The 12,758-nt window shown below is 47.2% G+C and overlaps 1 protein-coding gene and 1 long non-coding RNA gene across 3 annotated transcripts in view; one reads left to right on the top strand and one right to left on the bottom strand.

Moving 5' to 3' along the window:
* Positions 1–12,702, top strand: part of LOC309376843 (kazrin-like) — a 219,856-nt gene extending 207,154 nt beyond the window's left edge. For both annotated transcript variants that reach the window (XM_081923728.1, XM_081923729.1), the window contains exons 4-8: positions 2,141–2,311; positions 4,669–4,858; positions 7,422–7,552; positions 10,866–10,916; positions 12,110–12,702. In XM_081923728.1, coding sequence (XP_081779854.1) covers positions 2,141–2,311; positions 4,669–4,858; positions 7,422–7,552; positions 10,866–10,916; positions 12,110–12,277 — 711 coding nt within the window. In that variant the 3' untranslated portion in view covers positions 12,278–12,702. The remainder of the gene's footprint in view (positions 1–2,140; positions 2,312–4,668; positions 4,859–7,421; positions 7,553–10,865; positions 10,917–12,109) is intronic.
* Positions 1–12,758, bottom strand: part of LOC309377011 — a 72,920-nt gene that overhangs the window by 8,272 nt on the left and 51,890 nt on the right. The gene's annotated exons all lie outside the window — the stretch shown is intronic.

The following is a 12,758-nucleotide window of genomic DNA, read 5'->3' on the forward strand; positions in this document are numbered from 1 at the left end:
AGCTCAGCGTTGTCTACCCTAACTGGCAGCACCTCTCCAGGGTTTTAGGCAAAAGTTCCAGGCATTGAACCTCTTTTGTCCCGTACAGGGGCTTACTTGGGGGGAGGATGAGTTGGAAAGGGAAAGGAGTAGTATCGGGATTATACCGCATGCTCAGGTGGCAGCTACCACTGCTGGCCAGCGGCATCTCCTTCACCCCATACTGGGCCTATATGTAGGGGGGGAGGCACATCAAGAATGTCCCTGGCAAGCTGAGCCCACCTCTGCCCACCAACCAGCCACAGGTGCATCATTTGCCCAGTGCTGGGGCTTGCTTTTTACAAAGAATTTGGGAAGGGAAGAAAGGAGCGGTGGGGATATCTTCACACACTCCAGCTGCAGGGATATTTGAGGTTTCCACATCCTTTAGCTCTCTCATATGAGGCAGCTGAGGAATGGAAGAGCAAGAGGTTTGAATACAGCGAGAAAGGAGGGAGACTGAAAGGGCGAGAAGTGGCTGTTTTAAACAACAGCAGAAGTTTGAGCAAAGCAGGGGTGGAGAAACACTGAGAGGGGAGGAAAGTGCTGGTCTCAATCGATGGCAGAAGTTTGAGAGATTGAAAGACACTGAGGGGAAAGTGGCGATTTAAAACAAGGTTTGAGGGGAGAAAATGTCTTTAATCAACATCCGAAGTTTGAGTAAAACAGGTGGTGAGATACTGAGGGGGAAGTGGCAATTTAAAACATGGTTTGAGTATAGCGAAAAAGGAGTTGGAGAAAGATCTGGTGTTAGCTACTGAGTGCTCATTTTTGTGTCGTAACTATCTTTGCTGTTTCTCTTCCTTAAAACTTTAGGAATATCCATCCCTGTTTTATTCAAACCTCTGCCATTGTTTAAAACTGCAATTTTCTTCTCAGTGTCCTACCACCCCTGCTTTACTCAGACTTCTGCCATTGTTTTAAACCACCACTCCCGCCCACTTTACAGGGAAACTATCACACAAAGAAAAGTCCTTTCTTCACCTTTTCTTAACCACCCACCAGTCCCTCCTTTATCTTCCTGCCCTCTTTGCCTTCCCTTGTCCCTGCGTTTAGTACCTTGGGAAACAGCCAACGAAAGCAGTTCAAAATGGCAATTTTGTGCAAATACAGTATAAAGAAATAACTCAAAGTAATAAATCATCTGTAAAATATGAAACATTTTTATTTTCATTACGTACTTTTATTTTTATTAGCAACTTTTAAATTAAAAGCTTATCATAAATTCAGTAGAGAAGGGGAAGGGGCACAGGGAGAAGGGAGGGGTGGGAGAAACATTTTACAATGTGTGAGTACTAATACTTATACTAATGCTAATTACTAACTGTAATTACTAATCACAGTTGCTGATGTTATGGCAGGGGTCTCCAATGTGGCAACCAGGCAGAAGTCTGCCTACCAGAACTTCCTGTGGCACCAGAAAATGGAGAATGGAATAAATATCCCCTCAAAAATCCACAATTTATGAGAGACTGGTTGCTCTTCCTGGCTCAGCCTCTTCTACATTGAATGCTCCCTCTTAAAACATGCCCATATTTCATTAGATGCCAGGATTGGACATTCACCTTCACACCCATTCTGGAGAGGCTACAAGAGCTTATCTCTGTGATTGAGCACAATAGATGTACAGTGGCACCTCGGGTTAGAGACCATTCAGGTTACAGACTCCGCTAACCCAGAAATAATACCTCGGGTTAAGAACTTTGCTTCAGGGTGAGAACAGAAAACGCGCAGCAGCAGCAGGAGGCCCCATTAGCTAAAGTGGTGCTTCAGGTTAAGAACAGTTTCAGGTTAAGAACGGACCTCCGGAATGAATTAAGTATTTAACCTGAAGTACCACTGTACTTTTTTTTCTCATCCATGGGGCAACTGCTGGCTGTCATGCCTGTATTTTTGTTGGCCCTGCCTCTTTTTTTGTTCTTGTTGATGTGGCTGCCGCTTGCCACACCCCCTCCCACAGCCATTCCTCAACATGTCGAATGTGCCTGCTGACTCCCCCCCCCCCAAGAGGTTGATAAGGATGGGGAGGAGATCAGAGATGGGAGGAGGGTAGGAAAGCAGCTTAAGAGCCACCCAGCCTCCCTGCTTCGCGTCCGTATTCTGACTCTCGCCCCAACCGCAGGAAAGCGAAGATGCGGTCAAAGCTCTTGCGAAAGAGAAAGATCTGCTGGAGCGGGAGAAGTGGGAGTTACGCCGGCAAGCCAAAGATGCCACGGACCACGCCAGTGCTCTTCGGTCGCAGCTGGACCTGAAAGACAACCGAATGAAGGAACTGGAAGCTGAGCTAGCCATGGTGAGTGTCCCTGCACCCGCAGGCCTTCAAGGTCTCTCCAGAGGGATTTCCTCCCAAACTCCCCATTTCTTGTTCCCAGCTAGACAACGTTGTCACCCTTCCCAGCTCCCATACTCCATGTGAGAAAGCACACGCTAGCTGTTTGTCACACTCGGCATCCACCACGTTGGCAGTTTTCGTCAGGAGGCGACACAGATCCATCTACCATCTGGGGAAACCCAGCCAGATGGTTGGGGGATAAATAATAAATTATTATTACCCTCTGCATAAACTTTGTGCCAGCAAATCAGGGTGAGTACTCAGTCTGGAGCACTCTTGGTACTCTGTAGGAGCCATCTGCCCTGTCTTCGTTGACCTTCCATTCTGATTTGTTTACAGGGCAGTTATACAACACTGAGCATTCATCTTGTATTCATCCCGATTCCCTTACGCCAGGCTTCCTCAACCTCAGCCCTCCAGATGTTTTTGGCCTACAACTCCCATGATCCCTAGCTAGCAGGACCAGTGGTCAGGGGTGATGGGAATTGTAGTCTCAAAACATTTGGAGGGCCGAGGTAGAGGAAGCCTGGCTTACACAGTGTTTGAATGTTTTCCTGTTACATACATTCCCTCTGCGCTTTCCAATGCATTTTCTAACCATTTCTTTTTTTAAAGTGGCTTTCTTGTGCGCGGGTGACAGAGCACTTCAGTCCACTTTAATTGTGCAAGCCTTAAAGTTCCATTCTGTGCTTGAGCACACACCACCGCCCTACAAATACTGATGGTTTGGGGGTGGTGCCCAATAATATTTTGTGCAAACAGTAACCGGCACCCCAGACGCGAGAGAAGTCCATTGGGAGGGAAGGGTTTATGTGTTAGAGACCTCCAACTAAGGGCTTATCCACACTTAGTTTTTACCCCACTCTTTCCAGGTCTTAAAAGCTCAATGTCTGAGCATATCATCATCGTTTGCCCTTGAGCTTTCCCTGTGAAAACCTGCTCTTTAGCGCTCACTTAGAGCATATGTCAATTCAAGTTTTCCGGTAGCTGTTGTTTGCTCTGATTGAGCTTTAAAGAATGAGATTTCACAGAGAAAGCTCTGGAGAAAAGGGGAGGAAAAGGTTGCTTGGACATGGAGCTTTAAAGTGTTGACCATGCCTAGAAAGAGCAGAGGAACAGTAAGTGTCGATGAGCCCACTCTGCATTCCCACAGTGGTTTATTCCATTTCCCCGATGTTTCCCTGTTAATTTATGCATTATATTAGAGCTTTTACATGGCATAAAAGCCACTTTCGGAAAACTAATGGAACATGGCGCATGCTTAGCATTCATTCCTGTGTTATTTAATTCCAGAAATAATCCATTTACAGTTCCCTTAACCGAGAAAATCACAGGAATAAGTGATGCAAGCATATACAGTTTTTTCCTGCCATTTTCATGGAGGAATTGGAGCAAGGCGGACAGAAAGAGTGAGGGAGAAGCAACAATGTCCAATGACGTTTGTTGTTATGTCACACCACACCCACTGGTGTGAATGAAATGTAGCACAACGTGCCGGCATATCGGTCCAACAGCCACAGTTTCATATCACAACTAGTACCGCAGTGCAAAAGGAATATTAGAAAACAGAACAAAAGCATTAGAATCACAGTCGGGAAAACTAACGCAGTATTGCCCACACCTGAATGTACTCTCAGCTATGCTCTGAGAAGCCCCACTGAAATGAATGAAACACCTAGGTTAGCGTCAGGGACTTGTTGGACACAGAGGAATGGTGGGAGGAACCAACTTGGGAACCCCCAAGGGAAGAAGCTGAGAGCCAGGGGAGCCAGTGGTGGGCAGCGAGAGAAGACTGGGGAGAGGTGATGTCGGAAGCTGAAGAGGTAACAGGGCTTGGTGAGCAGGGAGAGTTTGTAGCAGAGAGAAGTCCAGGAACGGAAGCTGAAGCTGAAGCAGGTGAGGGAGGCAGGAAGCAGAGTTGTATCAGGCTAGTGAAGAGTCACTGGTGTCTCCCCCTCCTGCTGCTATCCCAGAATAGGAGAAAGATGAAGAAGGCAGAGGAGAAGTTAGCTTCATGCAGGCACCATCTCAGATTGCTTAGGAAAAACTCTGAAGAGAAGACTTAGGCAGCTGTGGGAAGGTGGGGACCTTCAGTCTCAGCAACTGCTTTGCAGGGACAAAATATGCCAAATATGTGTTGCTGTGCTCATTAGGCCTGACACTCCTGTGCTGATCCTGTTTTTGCTAACAAAGAGTTAACTCAACTTACTCCCTGTGATTTACTGCTGGCTCACTTCCCATGGACTGCAATGGGTTTACCCCTGAATTGGGGCTAAGCACTGACGGCAACCCTGTGTGTCTCCTGCTGCTTCTCTCAGGCAAAACAGTCCTTAGCAACGCTGACCAAGGATGTACCCAAGCGGCATTCTTTAGCCATGCCCGGGGAGACGGTGCTCAACGGAAATCAGGAATGGGTGATGCAGGCCGACCTCCCGCTGACGGCTGCCATCCGACAGAGCCAGCAGACGCTGTACCATGCCCACCCCCAGCACACGGTAGACCGTCAAGGTGAGTTTGCTCCCCTGTCTCTACCTGCGACCCACTCCACCACCACCACCCCTCCCCTCCCCGGTTCTCTTCTCAAAGGTGGCACAGGCGATATGATACAATATGATACAATACGAAACGATAATCTTTATTGTCATTGTCCCATACAGAACAACAAAATTGAAAAAACTACATCAGACATTCAAAAACCAACAAGCCTGCTATCCCAACTATCCCAGCCTGGTTAGCCCCTAAAAACTCTGATACCCCATAATTGAATACAATATACTCACATAGAGACTACCTTACACTGCATTTAAAACCAAAATCACAAAGAAACTGTTTCTCAGGTGGCTAGTTCTAGTCTTTATAACCCTGTACCTTCTTCCAGAAGGCAGAAGCTGAAAGAGATCATTTCCGGGGTGCGCACTATCCTGCGCAATCTCTGCAGCTTACTTATGGCACCTGGAAGCATAGATTTGATCCAAGGTGGGAAGAGTGCACCCAATTATTCTCTCTGCAGTCTTTACACCTTAGACAGCATTGGTTTTTTCCTGACCATGCAGCTCCCAAACCACACACAGAGACCATAAGTTAATACACTCTCAACAATACAATGGTAAAATGCCATCAACAGGTCCTTTGAGAAATTATTTTTCCTGAGGATTCTCAGAAAATATAACCTCTGCTGTGCTCTCTTCCATACTTTCTCATTTCTCATTCTCATTTCAGCAGCCCTGTGAGGTAGGCATAGGTATGGCAGGGAGAAGGAGAGAGGCTATACCTCACTTCACCTAATGAGCTTTGCAGCAGCAGGGATCTGAAGCTGGGTCCAGCAGGGGCATGACCTCCTGCACCCATCTGGTTGAATTTTACACAGCACGCCCATAGGACTGGTGGTGCCATCCGGGAAGAACTTTGGCAGAGGTGACCAGGGCCCCACTCAGCAGAATGTGCAGGAGGTCCCCCAGCAAGGTTGACTAGTCACATGTCAGGGACTAGGCAGAGGAGGAGGTGGAATGGTGGAGTCTATCTCCCCATCCTGACCCTTCCAGAGAGGAGGAAGAGGGAGACAGTATAGATTTGCAACAGGGGTTTGCGGGAGGTTACAGTTGAGAGGCAGATGAGGGGGAAAGTTGGGAAATAATGGGAGAGGAGGAGGAGGAGGCAGAAGTGGAGTGACAGCTGACTGGCACACTGTCATTAGAAAGCATTCCAGACCCACCATCTCCTTAAAGTAGGAGAGCAAAGAGCTCGAAGACAGAGGGCACTTAGCAGCACCCGTCAAGGAGGTGATGATGATGAATGAGGAAGTGGGAGAGACGGAGGGGTGGAGATTCACTCAGGACAATACCATTATCCAAGAGGCTGGATGCTATAGCAGAGGTCAGCAAACTTTTTCAGCAGGGGGCTGGCCCACTGTCCCTCAAACCTTGTGGGGGGCTGGACTATATTTTTAAAAAAGAAAATGAACGAATTCCTATGCCCACAAATAACCCAGAGATGCATTTTAAATAAAAAGGCACATTCTACTCATGTAAAAACATGCTGATTCCTGGACCGTCTGCAAGCTGGATTTAGAAGATGACTGGGCCAGATCTGGCCCCCGGGCCTTAGTTTGCCTGCCCATGTTCTATAGCCTCTCTCTGTAAAGATTGAAATAAAAAAGGACTATAAGAAACTTTTCCTTGTCTGTATACCTTCCTGGGCAACCAGCCAGGAGTCACTGACAGCATCCTGACATCACATTTGGAAAGCAATGAAATAAGACATACTATCATCCGAGCAAGCGAGGGGAGGGGGGGTGTGACCATTAAGTACAGAGTCAAATATTACTTAACTGCACCACTGTATAGGCTCCCCCTTTAAAGATCGCCATGCAAAAGTCCACCCACTGTATAAAGCACAGCTCAGGAGTAGGGTATTTGCTTTGCAAGGAGAAGGTTCCATGTTCAATCCCTGGCATCTCGAGAATGGGATGGGAGAACCCTAGAGAACTGTAGTGTAGACCATCCCCTAGACTCAAATCAAGACAAACATTTCAAATACTAGAAGGGCAGAGAGACCTCAAGGCCCATTATTGACAGACCCCGTCATTACCGGGCAGGGAATCATTTGGCTAAGACTGCGGGGAGTCAGGAAATGGGCCTTATGGTTTCCAGTAAGGGTCCCTCTAGCGTTCTCACCATCGTTCAGTTTATTAGGTTGGATTCCCTGCTGCCTGTGCCACTGGGGACACCTGTCAAATGGTATGCCCCACATCTGCCCTTCCAGAAGTTGCTGTAATGCAGACCCCATTCTCCCTGACCATTAGCCAGGCTGGTTGTGGCTGACGGAAGTCAAACTCCCAACATTCAGAAAGCCACAGGTCCCACATCCCTGCAACCAAGTTGGAGCTATCCAAGGTCCTGAAATGCTAAGGCTGCTTGATCATTTCACCTGCGCAGAAAACCCCAGTCCTGGAAGGCAGGTGATCCCAGAGAGCCAATTCAGTGCCTCGAGCTTTTTTGAGCCCCAAGGAAGCTTCTGCCCGCAGCACGTACGGCGGAGACTCACCTGCCCCTCTCTGATGCTTGCCTTTCAGCGGTCCGCGTGAGCCCGTGTCATTCCCGACAGCCTTCCATCATCTCTGATGCGTCGGCAGCAGAAGGCGACCGGTCGTCCACGCCGAGCGACATCAACTCCCCGCGGCACCGAACGCACTCCCTCTGCAATGTAAGGCGCCTCTGCAGGTCATTGGATGTTCCTAACACTGTTCTAACACACTTGCTTGCCTTGTTCGCTTGCGCCTGAGCCGACTCCTGTGGTCAGATGCTTTGCTGCTGCTGCTGCTGCTGCTGCTGCTGCTGCTGCTGCTGCTGCTTTTTAATGATGGCTATGTTCTCCTTCCACCAGTCAGAGACTGTATGGCCCTGAATTCCAGTTCTTGGGAATCCCATGTGGGGAAAAGCTGCCATTGCACTCAGATCCTTTGTGCAGGCTTCCCTTTGGTGCCTCTGATTGGTCACTGTGAGAGCAAAATAGACTAGATAGGTCTTTGGTCTCACTCAGGTGCTCCCTTCGTATTTTGTGCATACAATAAATAAATTAATAAGGGCAAATGCCATCTGCAATGGAATATTGAAGTATATCCCATAAGACAAATGTTCCTATTCAGGGCTCCAGTCTCCTTGGAACAGGGAGTTACGAGTTATATGGGTCAGGGTTGAGGGAGAGCATATCTAACATTTTCCTTTGCTGTGCTCAAGTTTGGGGGCTGGCTGTTGGGGAGGGAGCAGATTTTGGAGGGCAGGAAATGCATCCCCTTTCGTCTTTCCTTCCTCCTGAAACAACCCTTTGCATTTCAGGAATGAATTCATGTCCCCGGCATGCAACCCTCTATCTAGACTATAGCCCTCCCTGTTTGAGGGTTTAGCAGACCAGTTAAATCCTCTTTCTTCCCTTCCCACCTCAACATTTTGTATGTCCCAGAAGTTTACAGGTTCAGGTCAGGCCGTTTCAAGGTTCCTTTATGTTTCATTTTCTTTTTTGAACATAAAATGTACCTAAGGAATTCTCTGAGCGTATAGAAAACCACCGCCTTATGTTTGGGGTGAGCCCTTTTCACTTACACCCCAGTAGGCACACAACCACTCCGTTTTGGTTTTTTGAAGGAATTGTCGTGCCAATGTTGGTTGTAAAACTTTTCGTTGTAAACTTCCTCAGGGGTCTAAGTTCATCGAAAGACAGTGTGCTTTTATTTATTTATTTTAAATGGCTCCTCCCAAAAGAGATAAAAGGGTGGCACCCTTTTGGTAATAATCCCACCCAATGTTCACTTAGGGTCCTCACCCCTTGCCCTATCATATTGCCCAAGATGTCTCTCCATCCACTCACAGAAACTGTCATTTTCCCTGCAGATGAAAACGTACAAGATAACGTCATTGTTGAATGTTGCACATCACAGTCAAAAATGAAGGCTGCATTGACTCCAGGGTTAGTCCTACTCAGAGCAGACTCATTGAAAATGATGGGCATAACTAACTTAGGCCAATTCATTTCAGTGGGTCTACTCTGAGTAGGACTTAATTGGACACAGCCCATAACATCTCCAGTAGGGAGGTCATTACAACATTTTTTCCCTTTCTTTTTAATTGGTTTTCACATATTACTTTACAATATAGATGTACCAAAGCCAACACCATTTCCTCCCCATCCCCCCATACATTTACATTTCTATTCCTCAAGATCCATCATATTATTCTTTTCTCCTTCCTCCCACTTCCCTCCGCCCCCACTCAATTTCCTCCACATTATACAATTTACAATAATCTTTGCATTCTACAACCTTCTCAAATCATCTATATATTCTTATTATCTTTCCTTACTAATTTTTCTTCCATCCAGTACTTCACATTTTAATCTAGGCATATTAGCATATCTTTTTTTGAGCAATATTTTGCCATATATTCATCAAAACATTTCCACTCCTTTTTAAATTTTTGATTCAAATAAGAAATCAATCGAATTAAAACATTTGTTGACCTGTTGATCAGATTGCCAAGTGGTTATTGAGGGGGAAATGATGAACCCACCACCCAATGAAATATTGCTATTAAGGATTTGGAATATATCTGACTGCCTTTGTTGCCCTCCTCTGAACCCATTGATGGGTCTTCCCCTATGGCTCTCCTGTCTGCCATCTAGTTGTGCCCTGACACTGAATCTCATTTGTGCTTTTGTTTTCCATTTGACCGCATTCCAGCTTTCAGGGACGAGAGGTACACAAAGGTGGTTGGTCCCCTTTGGGAATGGGACAGGGAGACTCACAGTAGGTGCCAGAGCCAAAGACAGACAGAGCCAGCTAATTCTAGAACTTCCTATTAGCTCTGACTGGCTGTGTGTGTTTTAACAGAATGACAATATTTTGTCATGAACCATCTGCTTACTACCATCTGCCCCACTAGACTTTCTTACCCTTCCCGAATGAGTTCTCAGAGGAATTTAGATCTTTGTGGAACCACCTGGTGATGCCAAGGTGATGGTAGTGGTGTCTGGCGCCCCTTGGGACTGGTGGGGCAGAAAACCCAACAGCAGGTGGAGCCAATAAGAGGCTGAACCAGCTATTTCTAGTTTTGTCCCCATCTTCTACAAAGCAACATTGAGACTAAAGGGGAGGAGGCAGACGTGCATCGTTGCCCCACTAGATTGCTCTTGCATAAGAAAACAGGCAAGTGAGGGCTAGCTAGAGATGGACTGAAGTTAGTGGGGCAGTGCCTCATTTGCCCATTCTCCGTGAAGATACAGAATAAGCCGATCTTACCCCAGGGAAGAAGCCTGTGTTGAAAGGATTGTGGAACTCCCTTAAGAGCCAACCACTGCCATTCCATCATCATTTTTATTCCTCAGCCAGCCAGTGTGCTTTTCACAGCAAAGCACAACGTATCTCGAATGTCAAGGCAGGAGCTGGTCAGCAGTAACTCACAAGGTGTCAATGCAGTTAACTCCTTATTCAAAGAAACAAAAGCGCTGAGTCCTAGTGAGCACAGCAACTCTTCCCAGTGGGCCTTGCCTCAATGAGGCAGTTGCAAGGACTGAAGGACCACACCCTCCCACAACTCCCTAAGTTTTCTGCCCAAGTCACCTTGTCTGTCTCTGCTCCGCCCTCTTCATACCTCTGTGGGTTCTGAGCAACCAGCAGGGAGGGGAGCTGGTCACAGCAGGAGGGGGAGACCCCCTGGCTTCTTCAGCAACCTTCTTCATCTCTGTCTCTTGTCTCCTCTCCAACCTCTGATTCTGATTCTGATTCTAAACTGTTCTCTGCCACAGCCTCTTCCTGGTCACTAAACCCTGTTCCCTGCTCAGTAAACCCTGTTCCAACACCACCTTCTCCCAGTCTGCTACCTCTTCTCCACCAGTCCTCTGCATCCAGCCAGTCCATTGGGGGAAGGTGCCAGGCGCGCTTCGGCAATGGGCATTGAGCACGCACAGGCTCCAGGCTATATTGTTCTGCTATGTGCCAAGCTGACATTCCTCTTTCTTCCGGCAGGGAGATAGTCCTGGACCAGTACAGAAAAACTTGCACAACCCAATTGTCCAGGTAAGAACCGGGTCATCCTCCGTGGCCAGACATGTGTTAAACCTATTGAAAGGGACTTTTCCAGGATGTGTCATAAGGGTGGGAGGAGATCCAAGGGCATTAAACTCAGAGCAGGTGGGTTTAGGGGGCTTTACCCACCCAAGTAAGTCCTACTCAGAGTAGACCTTCTGAAATCAATGAGGAAATGTCCATTAATTAAGCTGTGTCCCTTGATTTCATCGGGTCTACTATAATGTTGGATACAACCCACATTGTTTACAGGGAACCCAGGTGCATCAGTCTTCTTAATTTGTAGAGGGTCCGATCCATAAACAATATACTGAACAATGTATCTGCTACTGTCAACCTCAAGTGTCAGGGGTAGTAGAGGAAATCAGTTCTTGTCTCACTTAGAGTCAAACTTGCATAATTTGTAGTTCCTGAAACAATGTATGGACCAAAGCAAGGCCATCCTTAGAAATTCATATTTCTTGGCAGTTCTTCAGCCAAGTAGTGATGAGTACAGAAATGCATTTGCCAGGGTCAAATGTGCATGAAAATGCATATAGTGCTGAAAACAGCATTTTTAAAAGGAGTTTTTTATTGCAACAATGTGTGTGCATTAGGCAAATGTGTATATCAGGAGAAATTTTCATTAAACTTGTGATGAATTTTCATTAGGATACCTTGGTGGGGTGGGATTCACTAAGCAACTTAGAAATGTGGAGAAGCAAATGTAAGAGTGGGAAAATAAGAAAACCAAATAAGCAGAGTTGCCCATCTCTGACTGGCCCCACTTGAGAAGCGCACCCCCATTTTTTTGCTCATCGCCTGTCTGATACAATAGCCATCTTCAAACATCTGAAGGGCTGCCACACGAAAGAGGACACAAGCTTGTTTTCTGCTGCCCCGGAGAGTGCGACCCAAACCAATAGATTTCAAATTACAAGAAAGGCGATTCAAGCTAAACATTAGGAAGAACTTTCTGACAGTTGGAGCTGTTTGACAGTTAAACAATCTCTTTCAGGAGATGGTAGCCTCTCCATCATTGGAGGTTTTTCCAGCAGAGGTTGGGTGGTCCTCTGCCAGAGATTCTTTAGCAAGGATTCTGGCATTGCGGGGGGGTTGGACTGGATGACCCTTGGCTGTCTCTTTCAGCGCTATGATTCTGTGACCCTTTCCATGAAAAAACCTGCCGTCTCCTTCCTCCCCAGTCTCTAGAGGACCTCGAAGACCAAAAACGGAAAAAGAAGAAAGAGAAAATGGGCTTCGGATCCATCTCCCGCGTCTTTGCCAGAGGGAAGCAACGGAAATCGCTCGACCCCGGGCTCTTCGATGGTACCGCCCCCGATTACTATATCGAGGAGGACGCCGACTGGTGACGGCCTGCCTCTCCCGCTCCCGCTTCTGGTGTGCGTGCGTGTGTGGGAGTGTCTGTGTGCGCAAGCAAAAAAAAAAGCCTCTAACCGAACCCAGCGGATCGTGAGCCCGTGGCCTCTAATGTAACCCGCTGTACATAAACCCCCAGCAATCCCCTGTGTGAACCCCCTGCCCCGCCCCCCATTAACTGTTGTCTATGGAGCGATGCCAGTTGTGTTGTGTGACCTTCCCTGGTTCTGTTCTGGGGTGTGCTTTTTTTTTATTTGTTTTGTTTCTCCCTGCCCCCCGCCTCCTCCGACCCTGCTTTCCCCACATTTCTTTTTTACTCTTCTTTTTCCTCTTCGTCCCCCCCTCCCCCTTTTTTTTACGAAACTTGAAAAACTTGAAGGACTGCTGTGTATCTGTAAATAACAACGACGACGAGGAATATTGTGCACTGTGTGCTTGTAAATGTCTCCTGTCCCCCAAAAAGCTGTTCTCTCC

This window comes from Podarcis melisellensis (assembly GCF_964234715.1).
Source record: "Podarcis melisellensis genome assembly, chromosome: 8".
NCBI classification, from domain to species: domain Eukaryota; kingdom Metazoa; phylum Chordata; class Lepidosauria; order Squamata; family Lacertidae; genus Podarcis; species Podarcis melisellensis.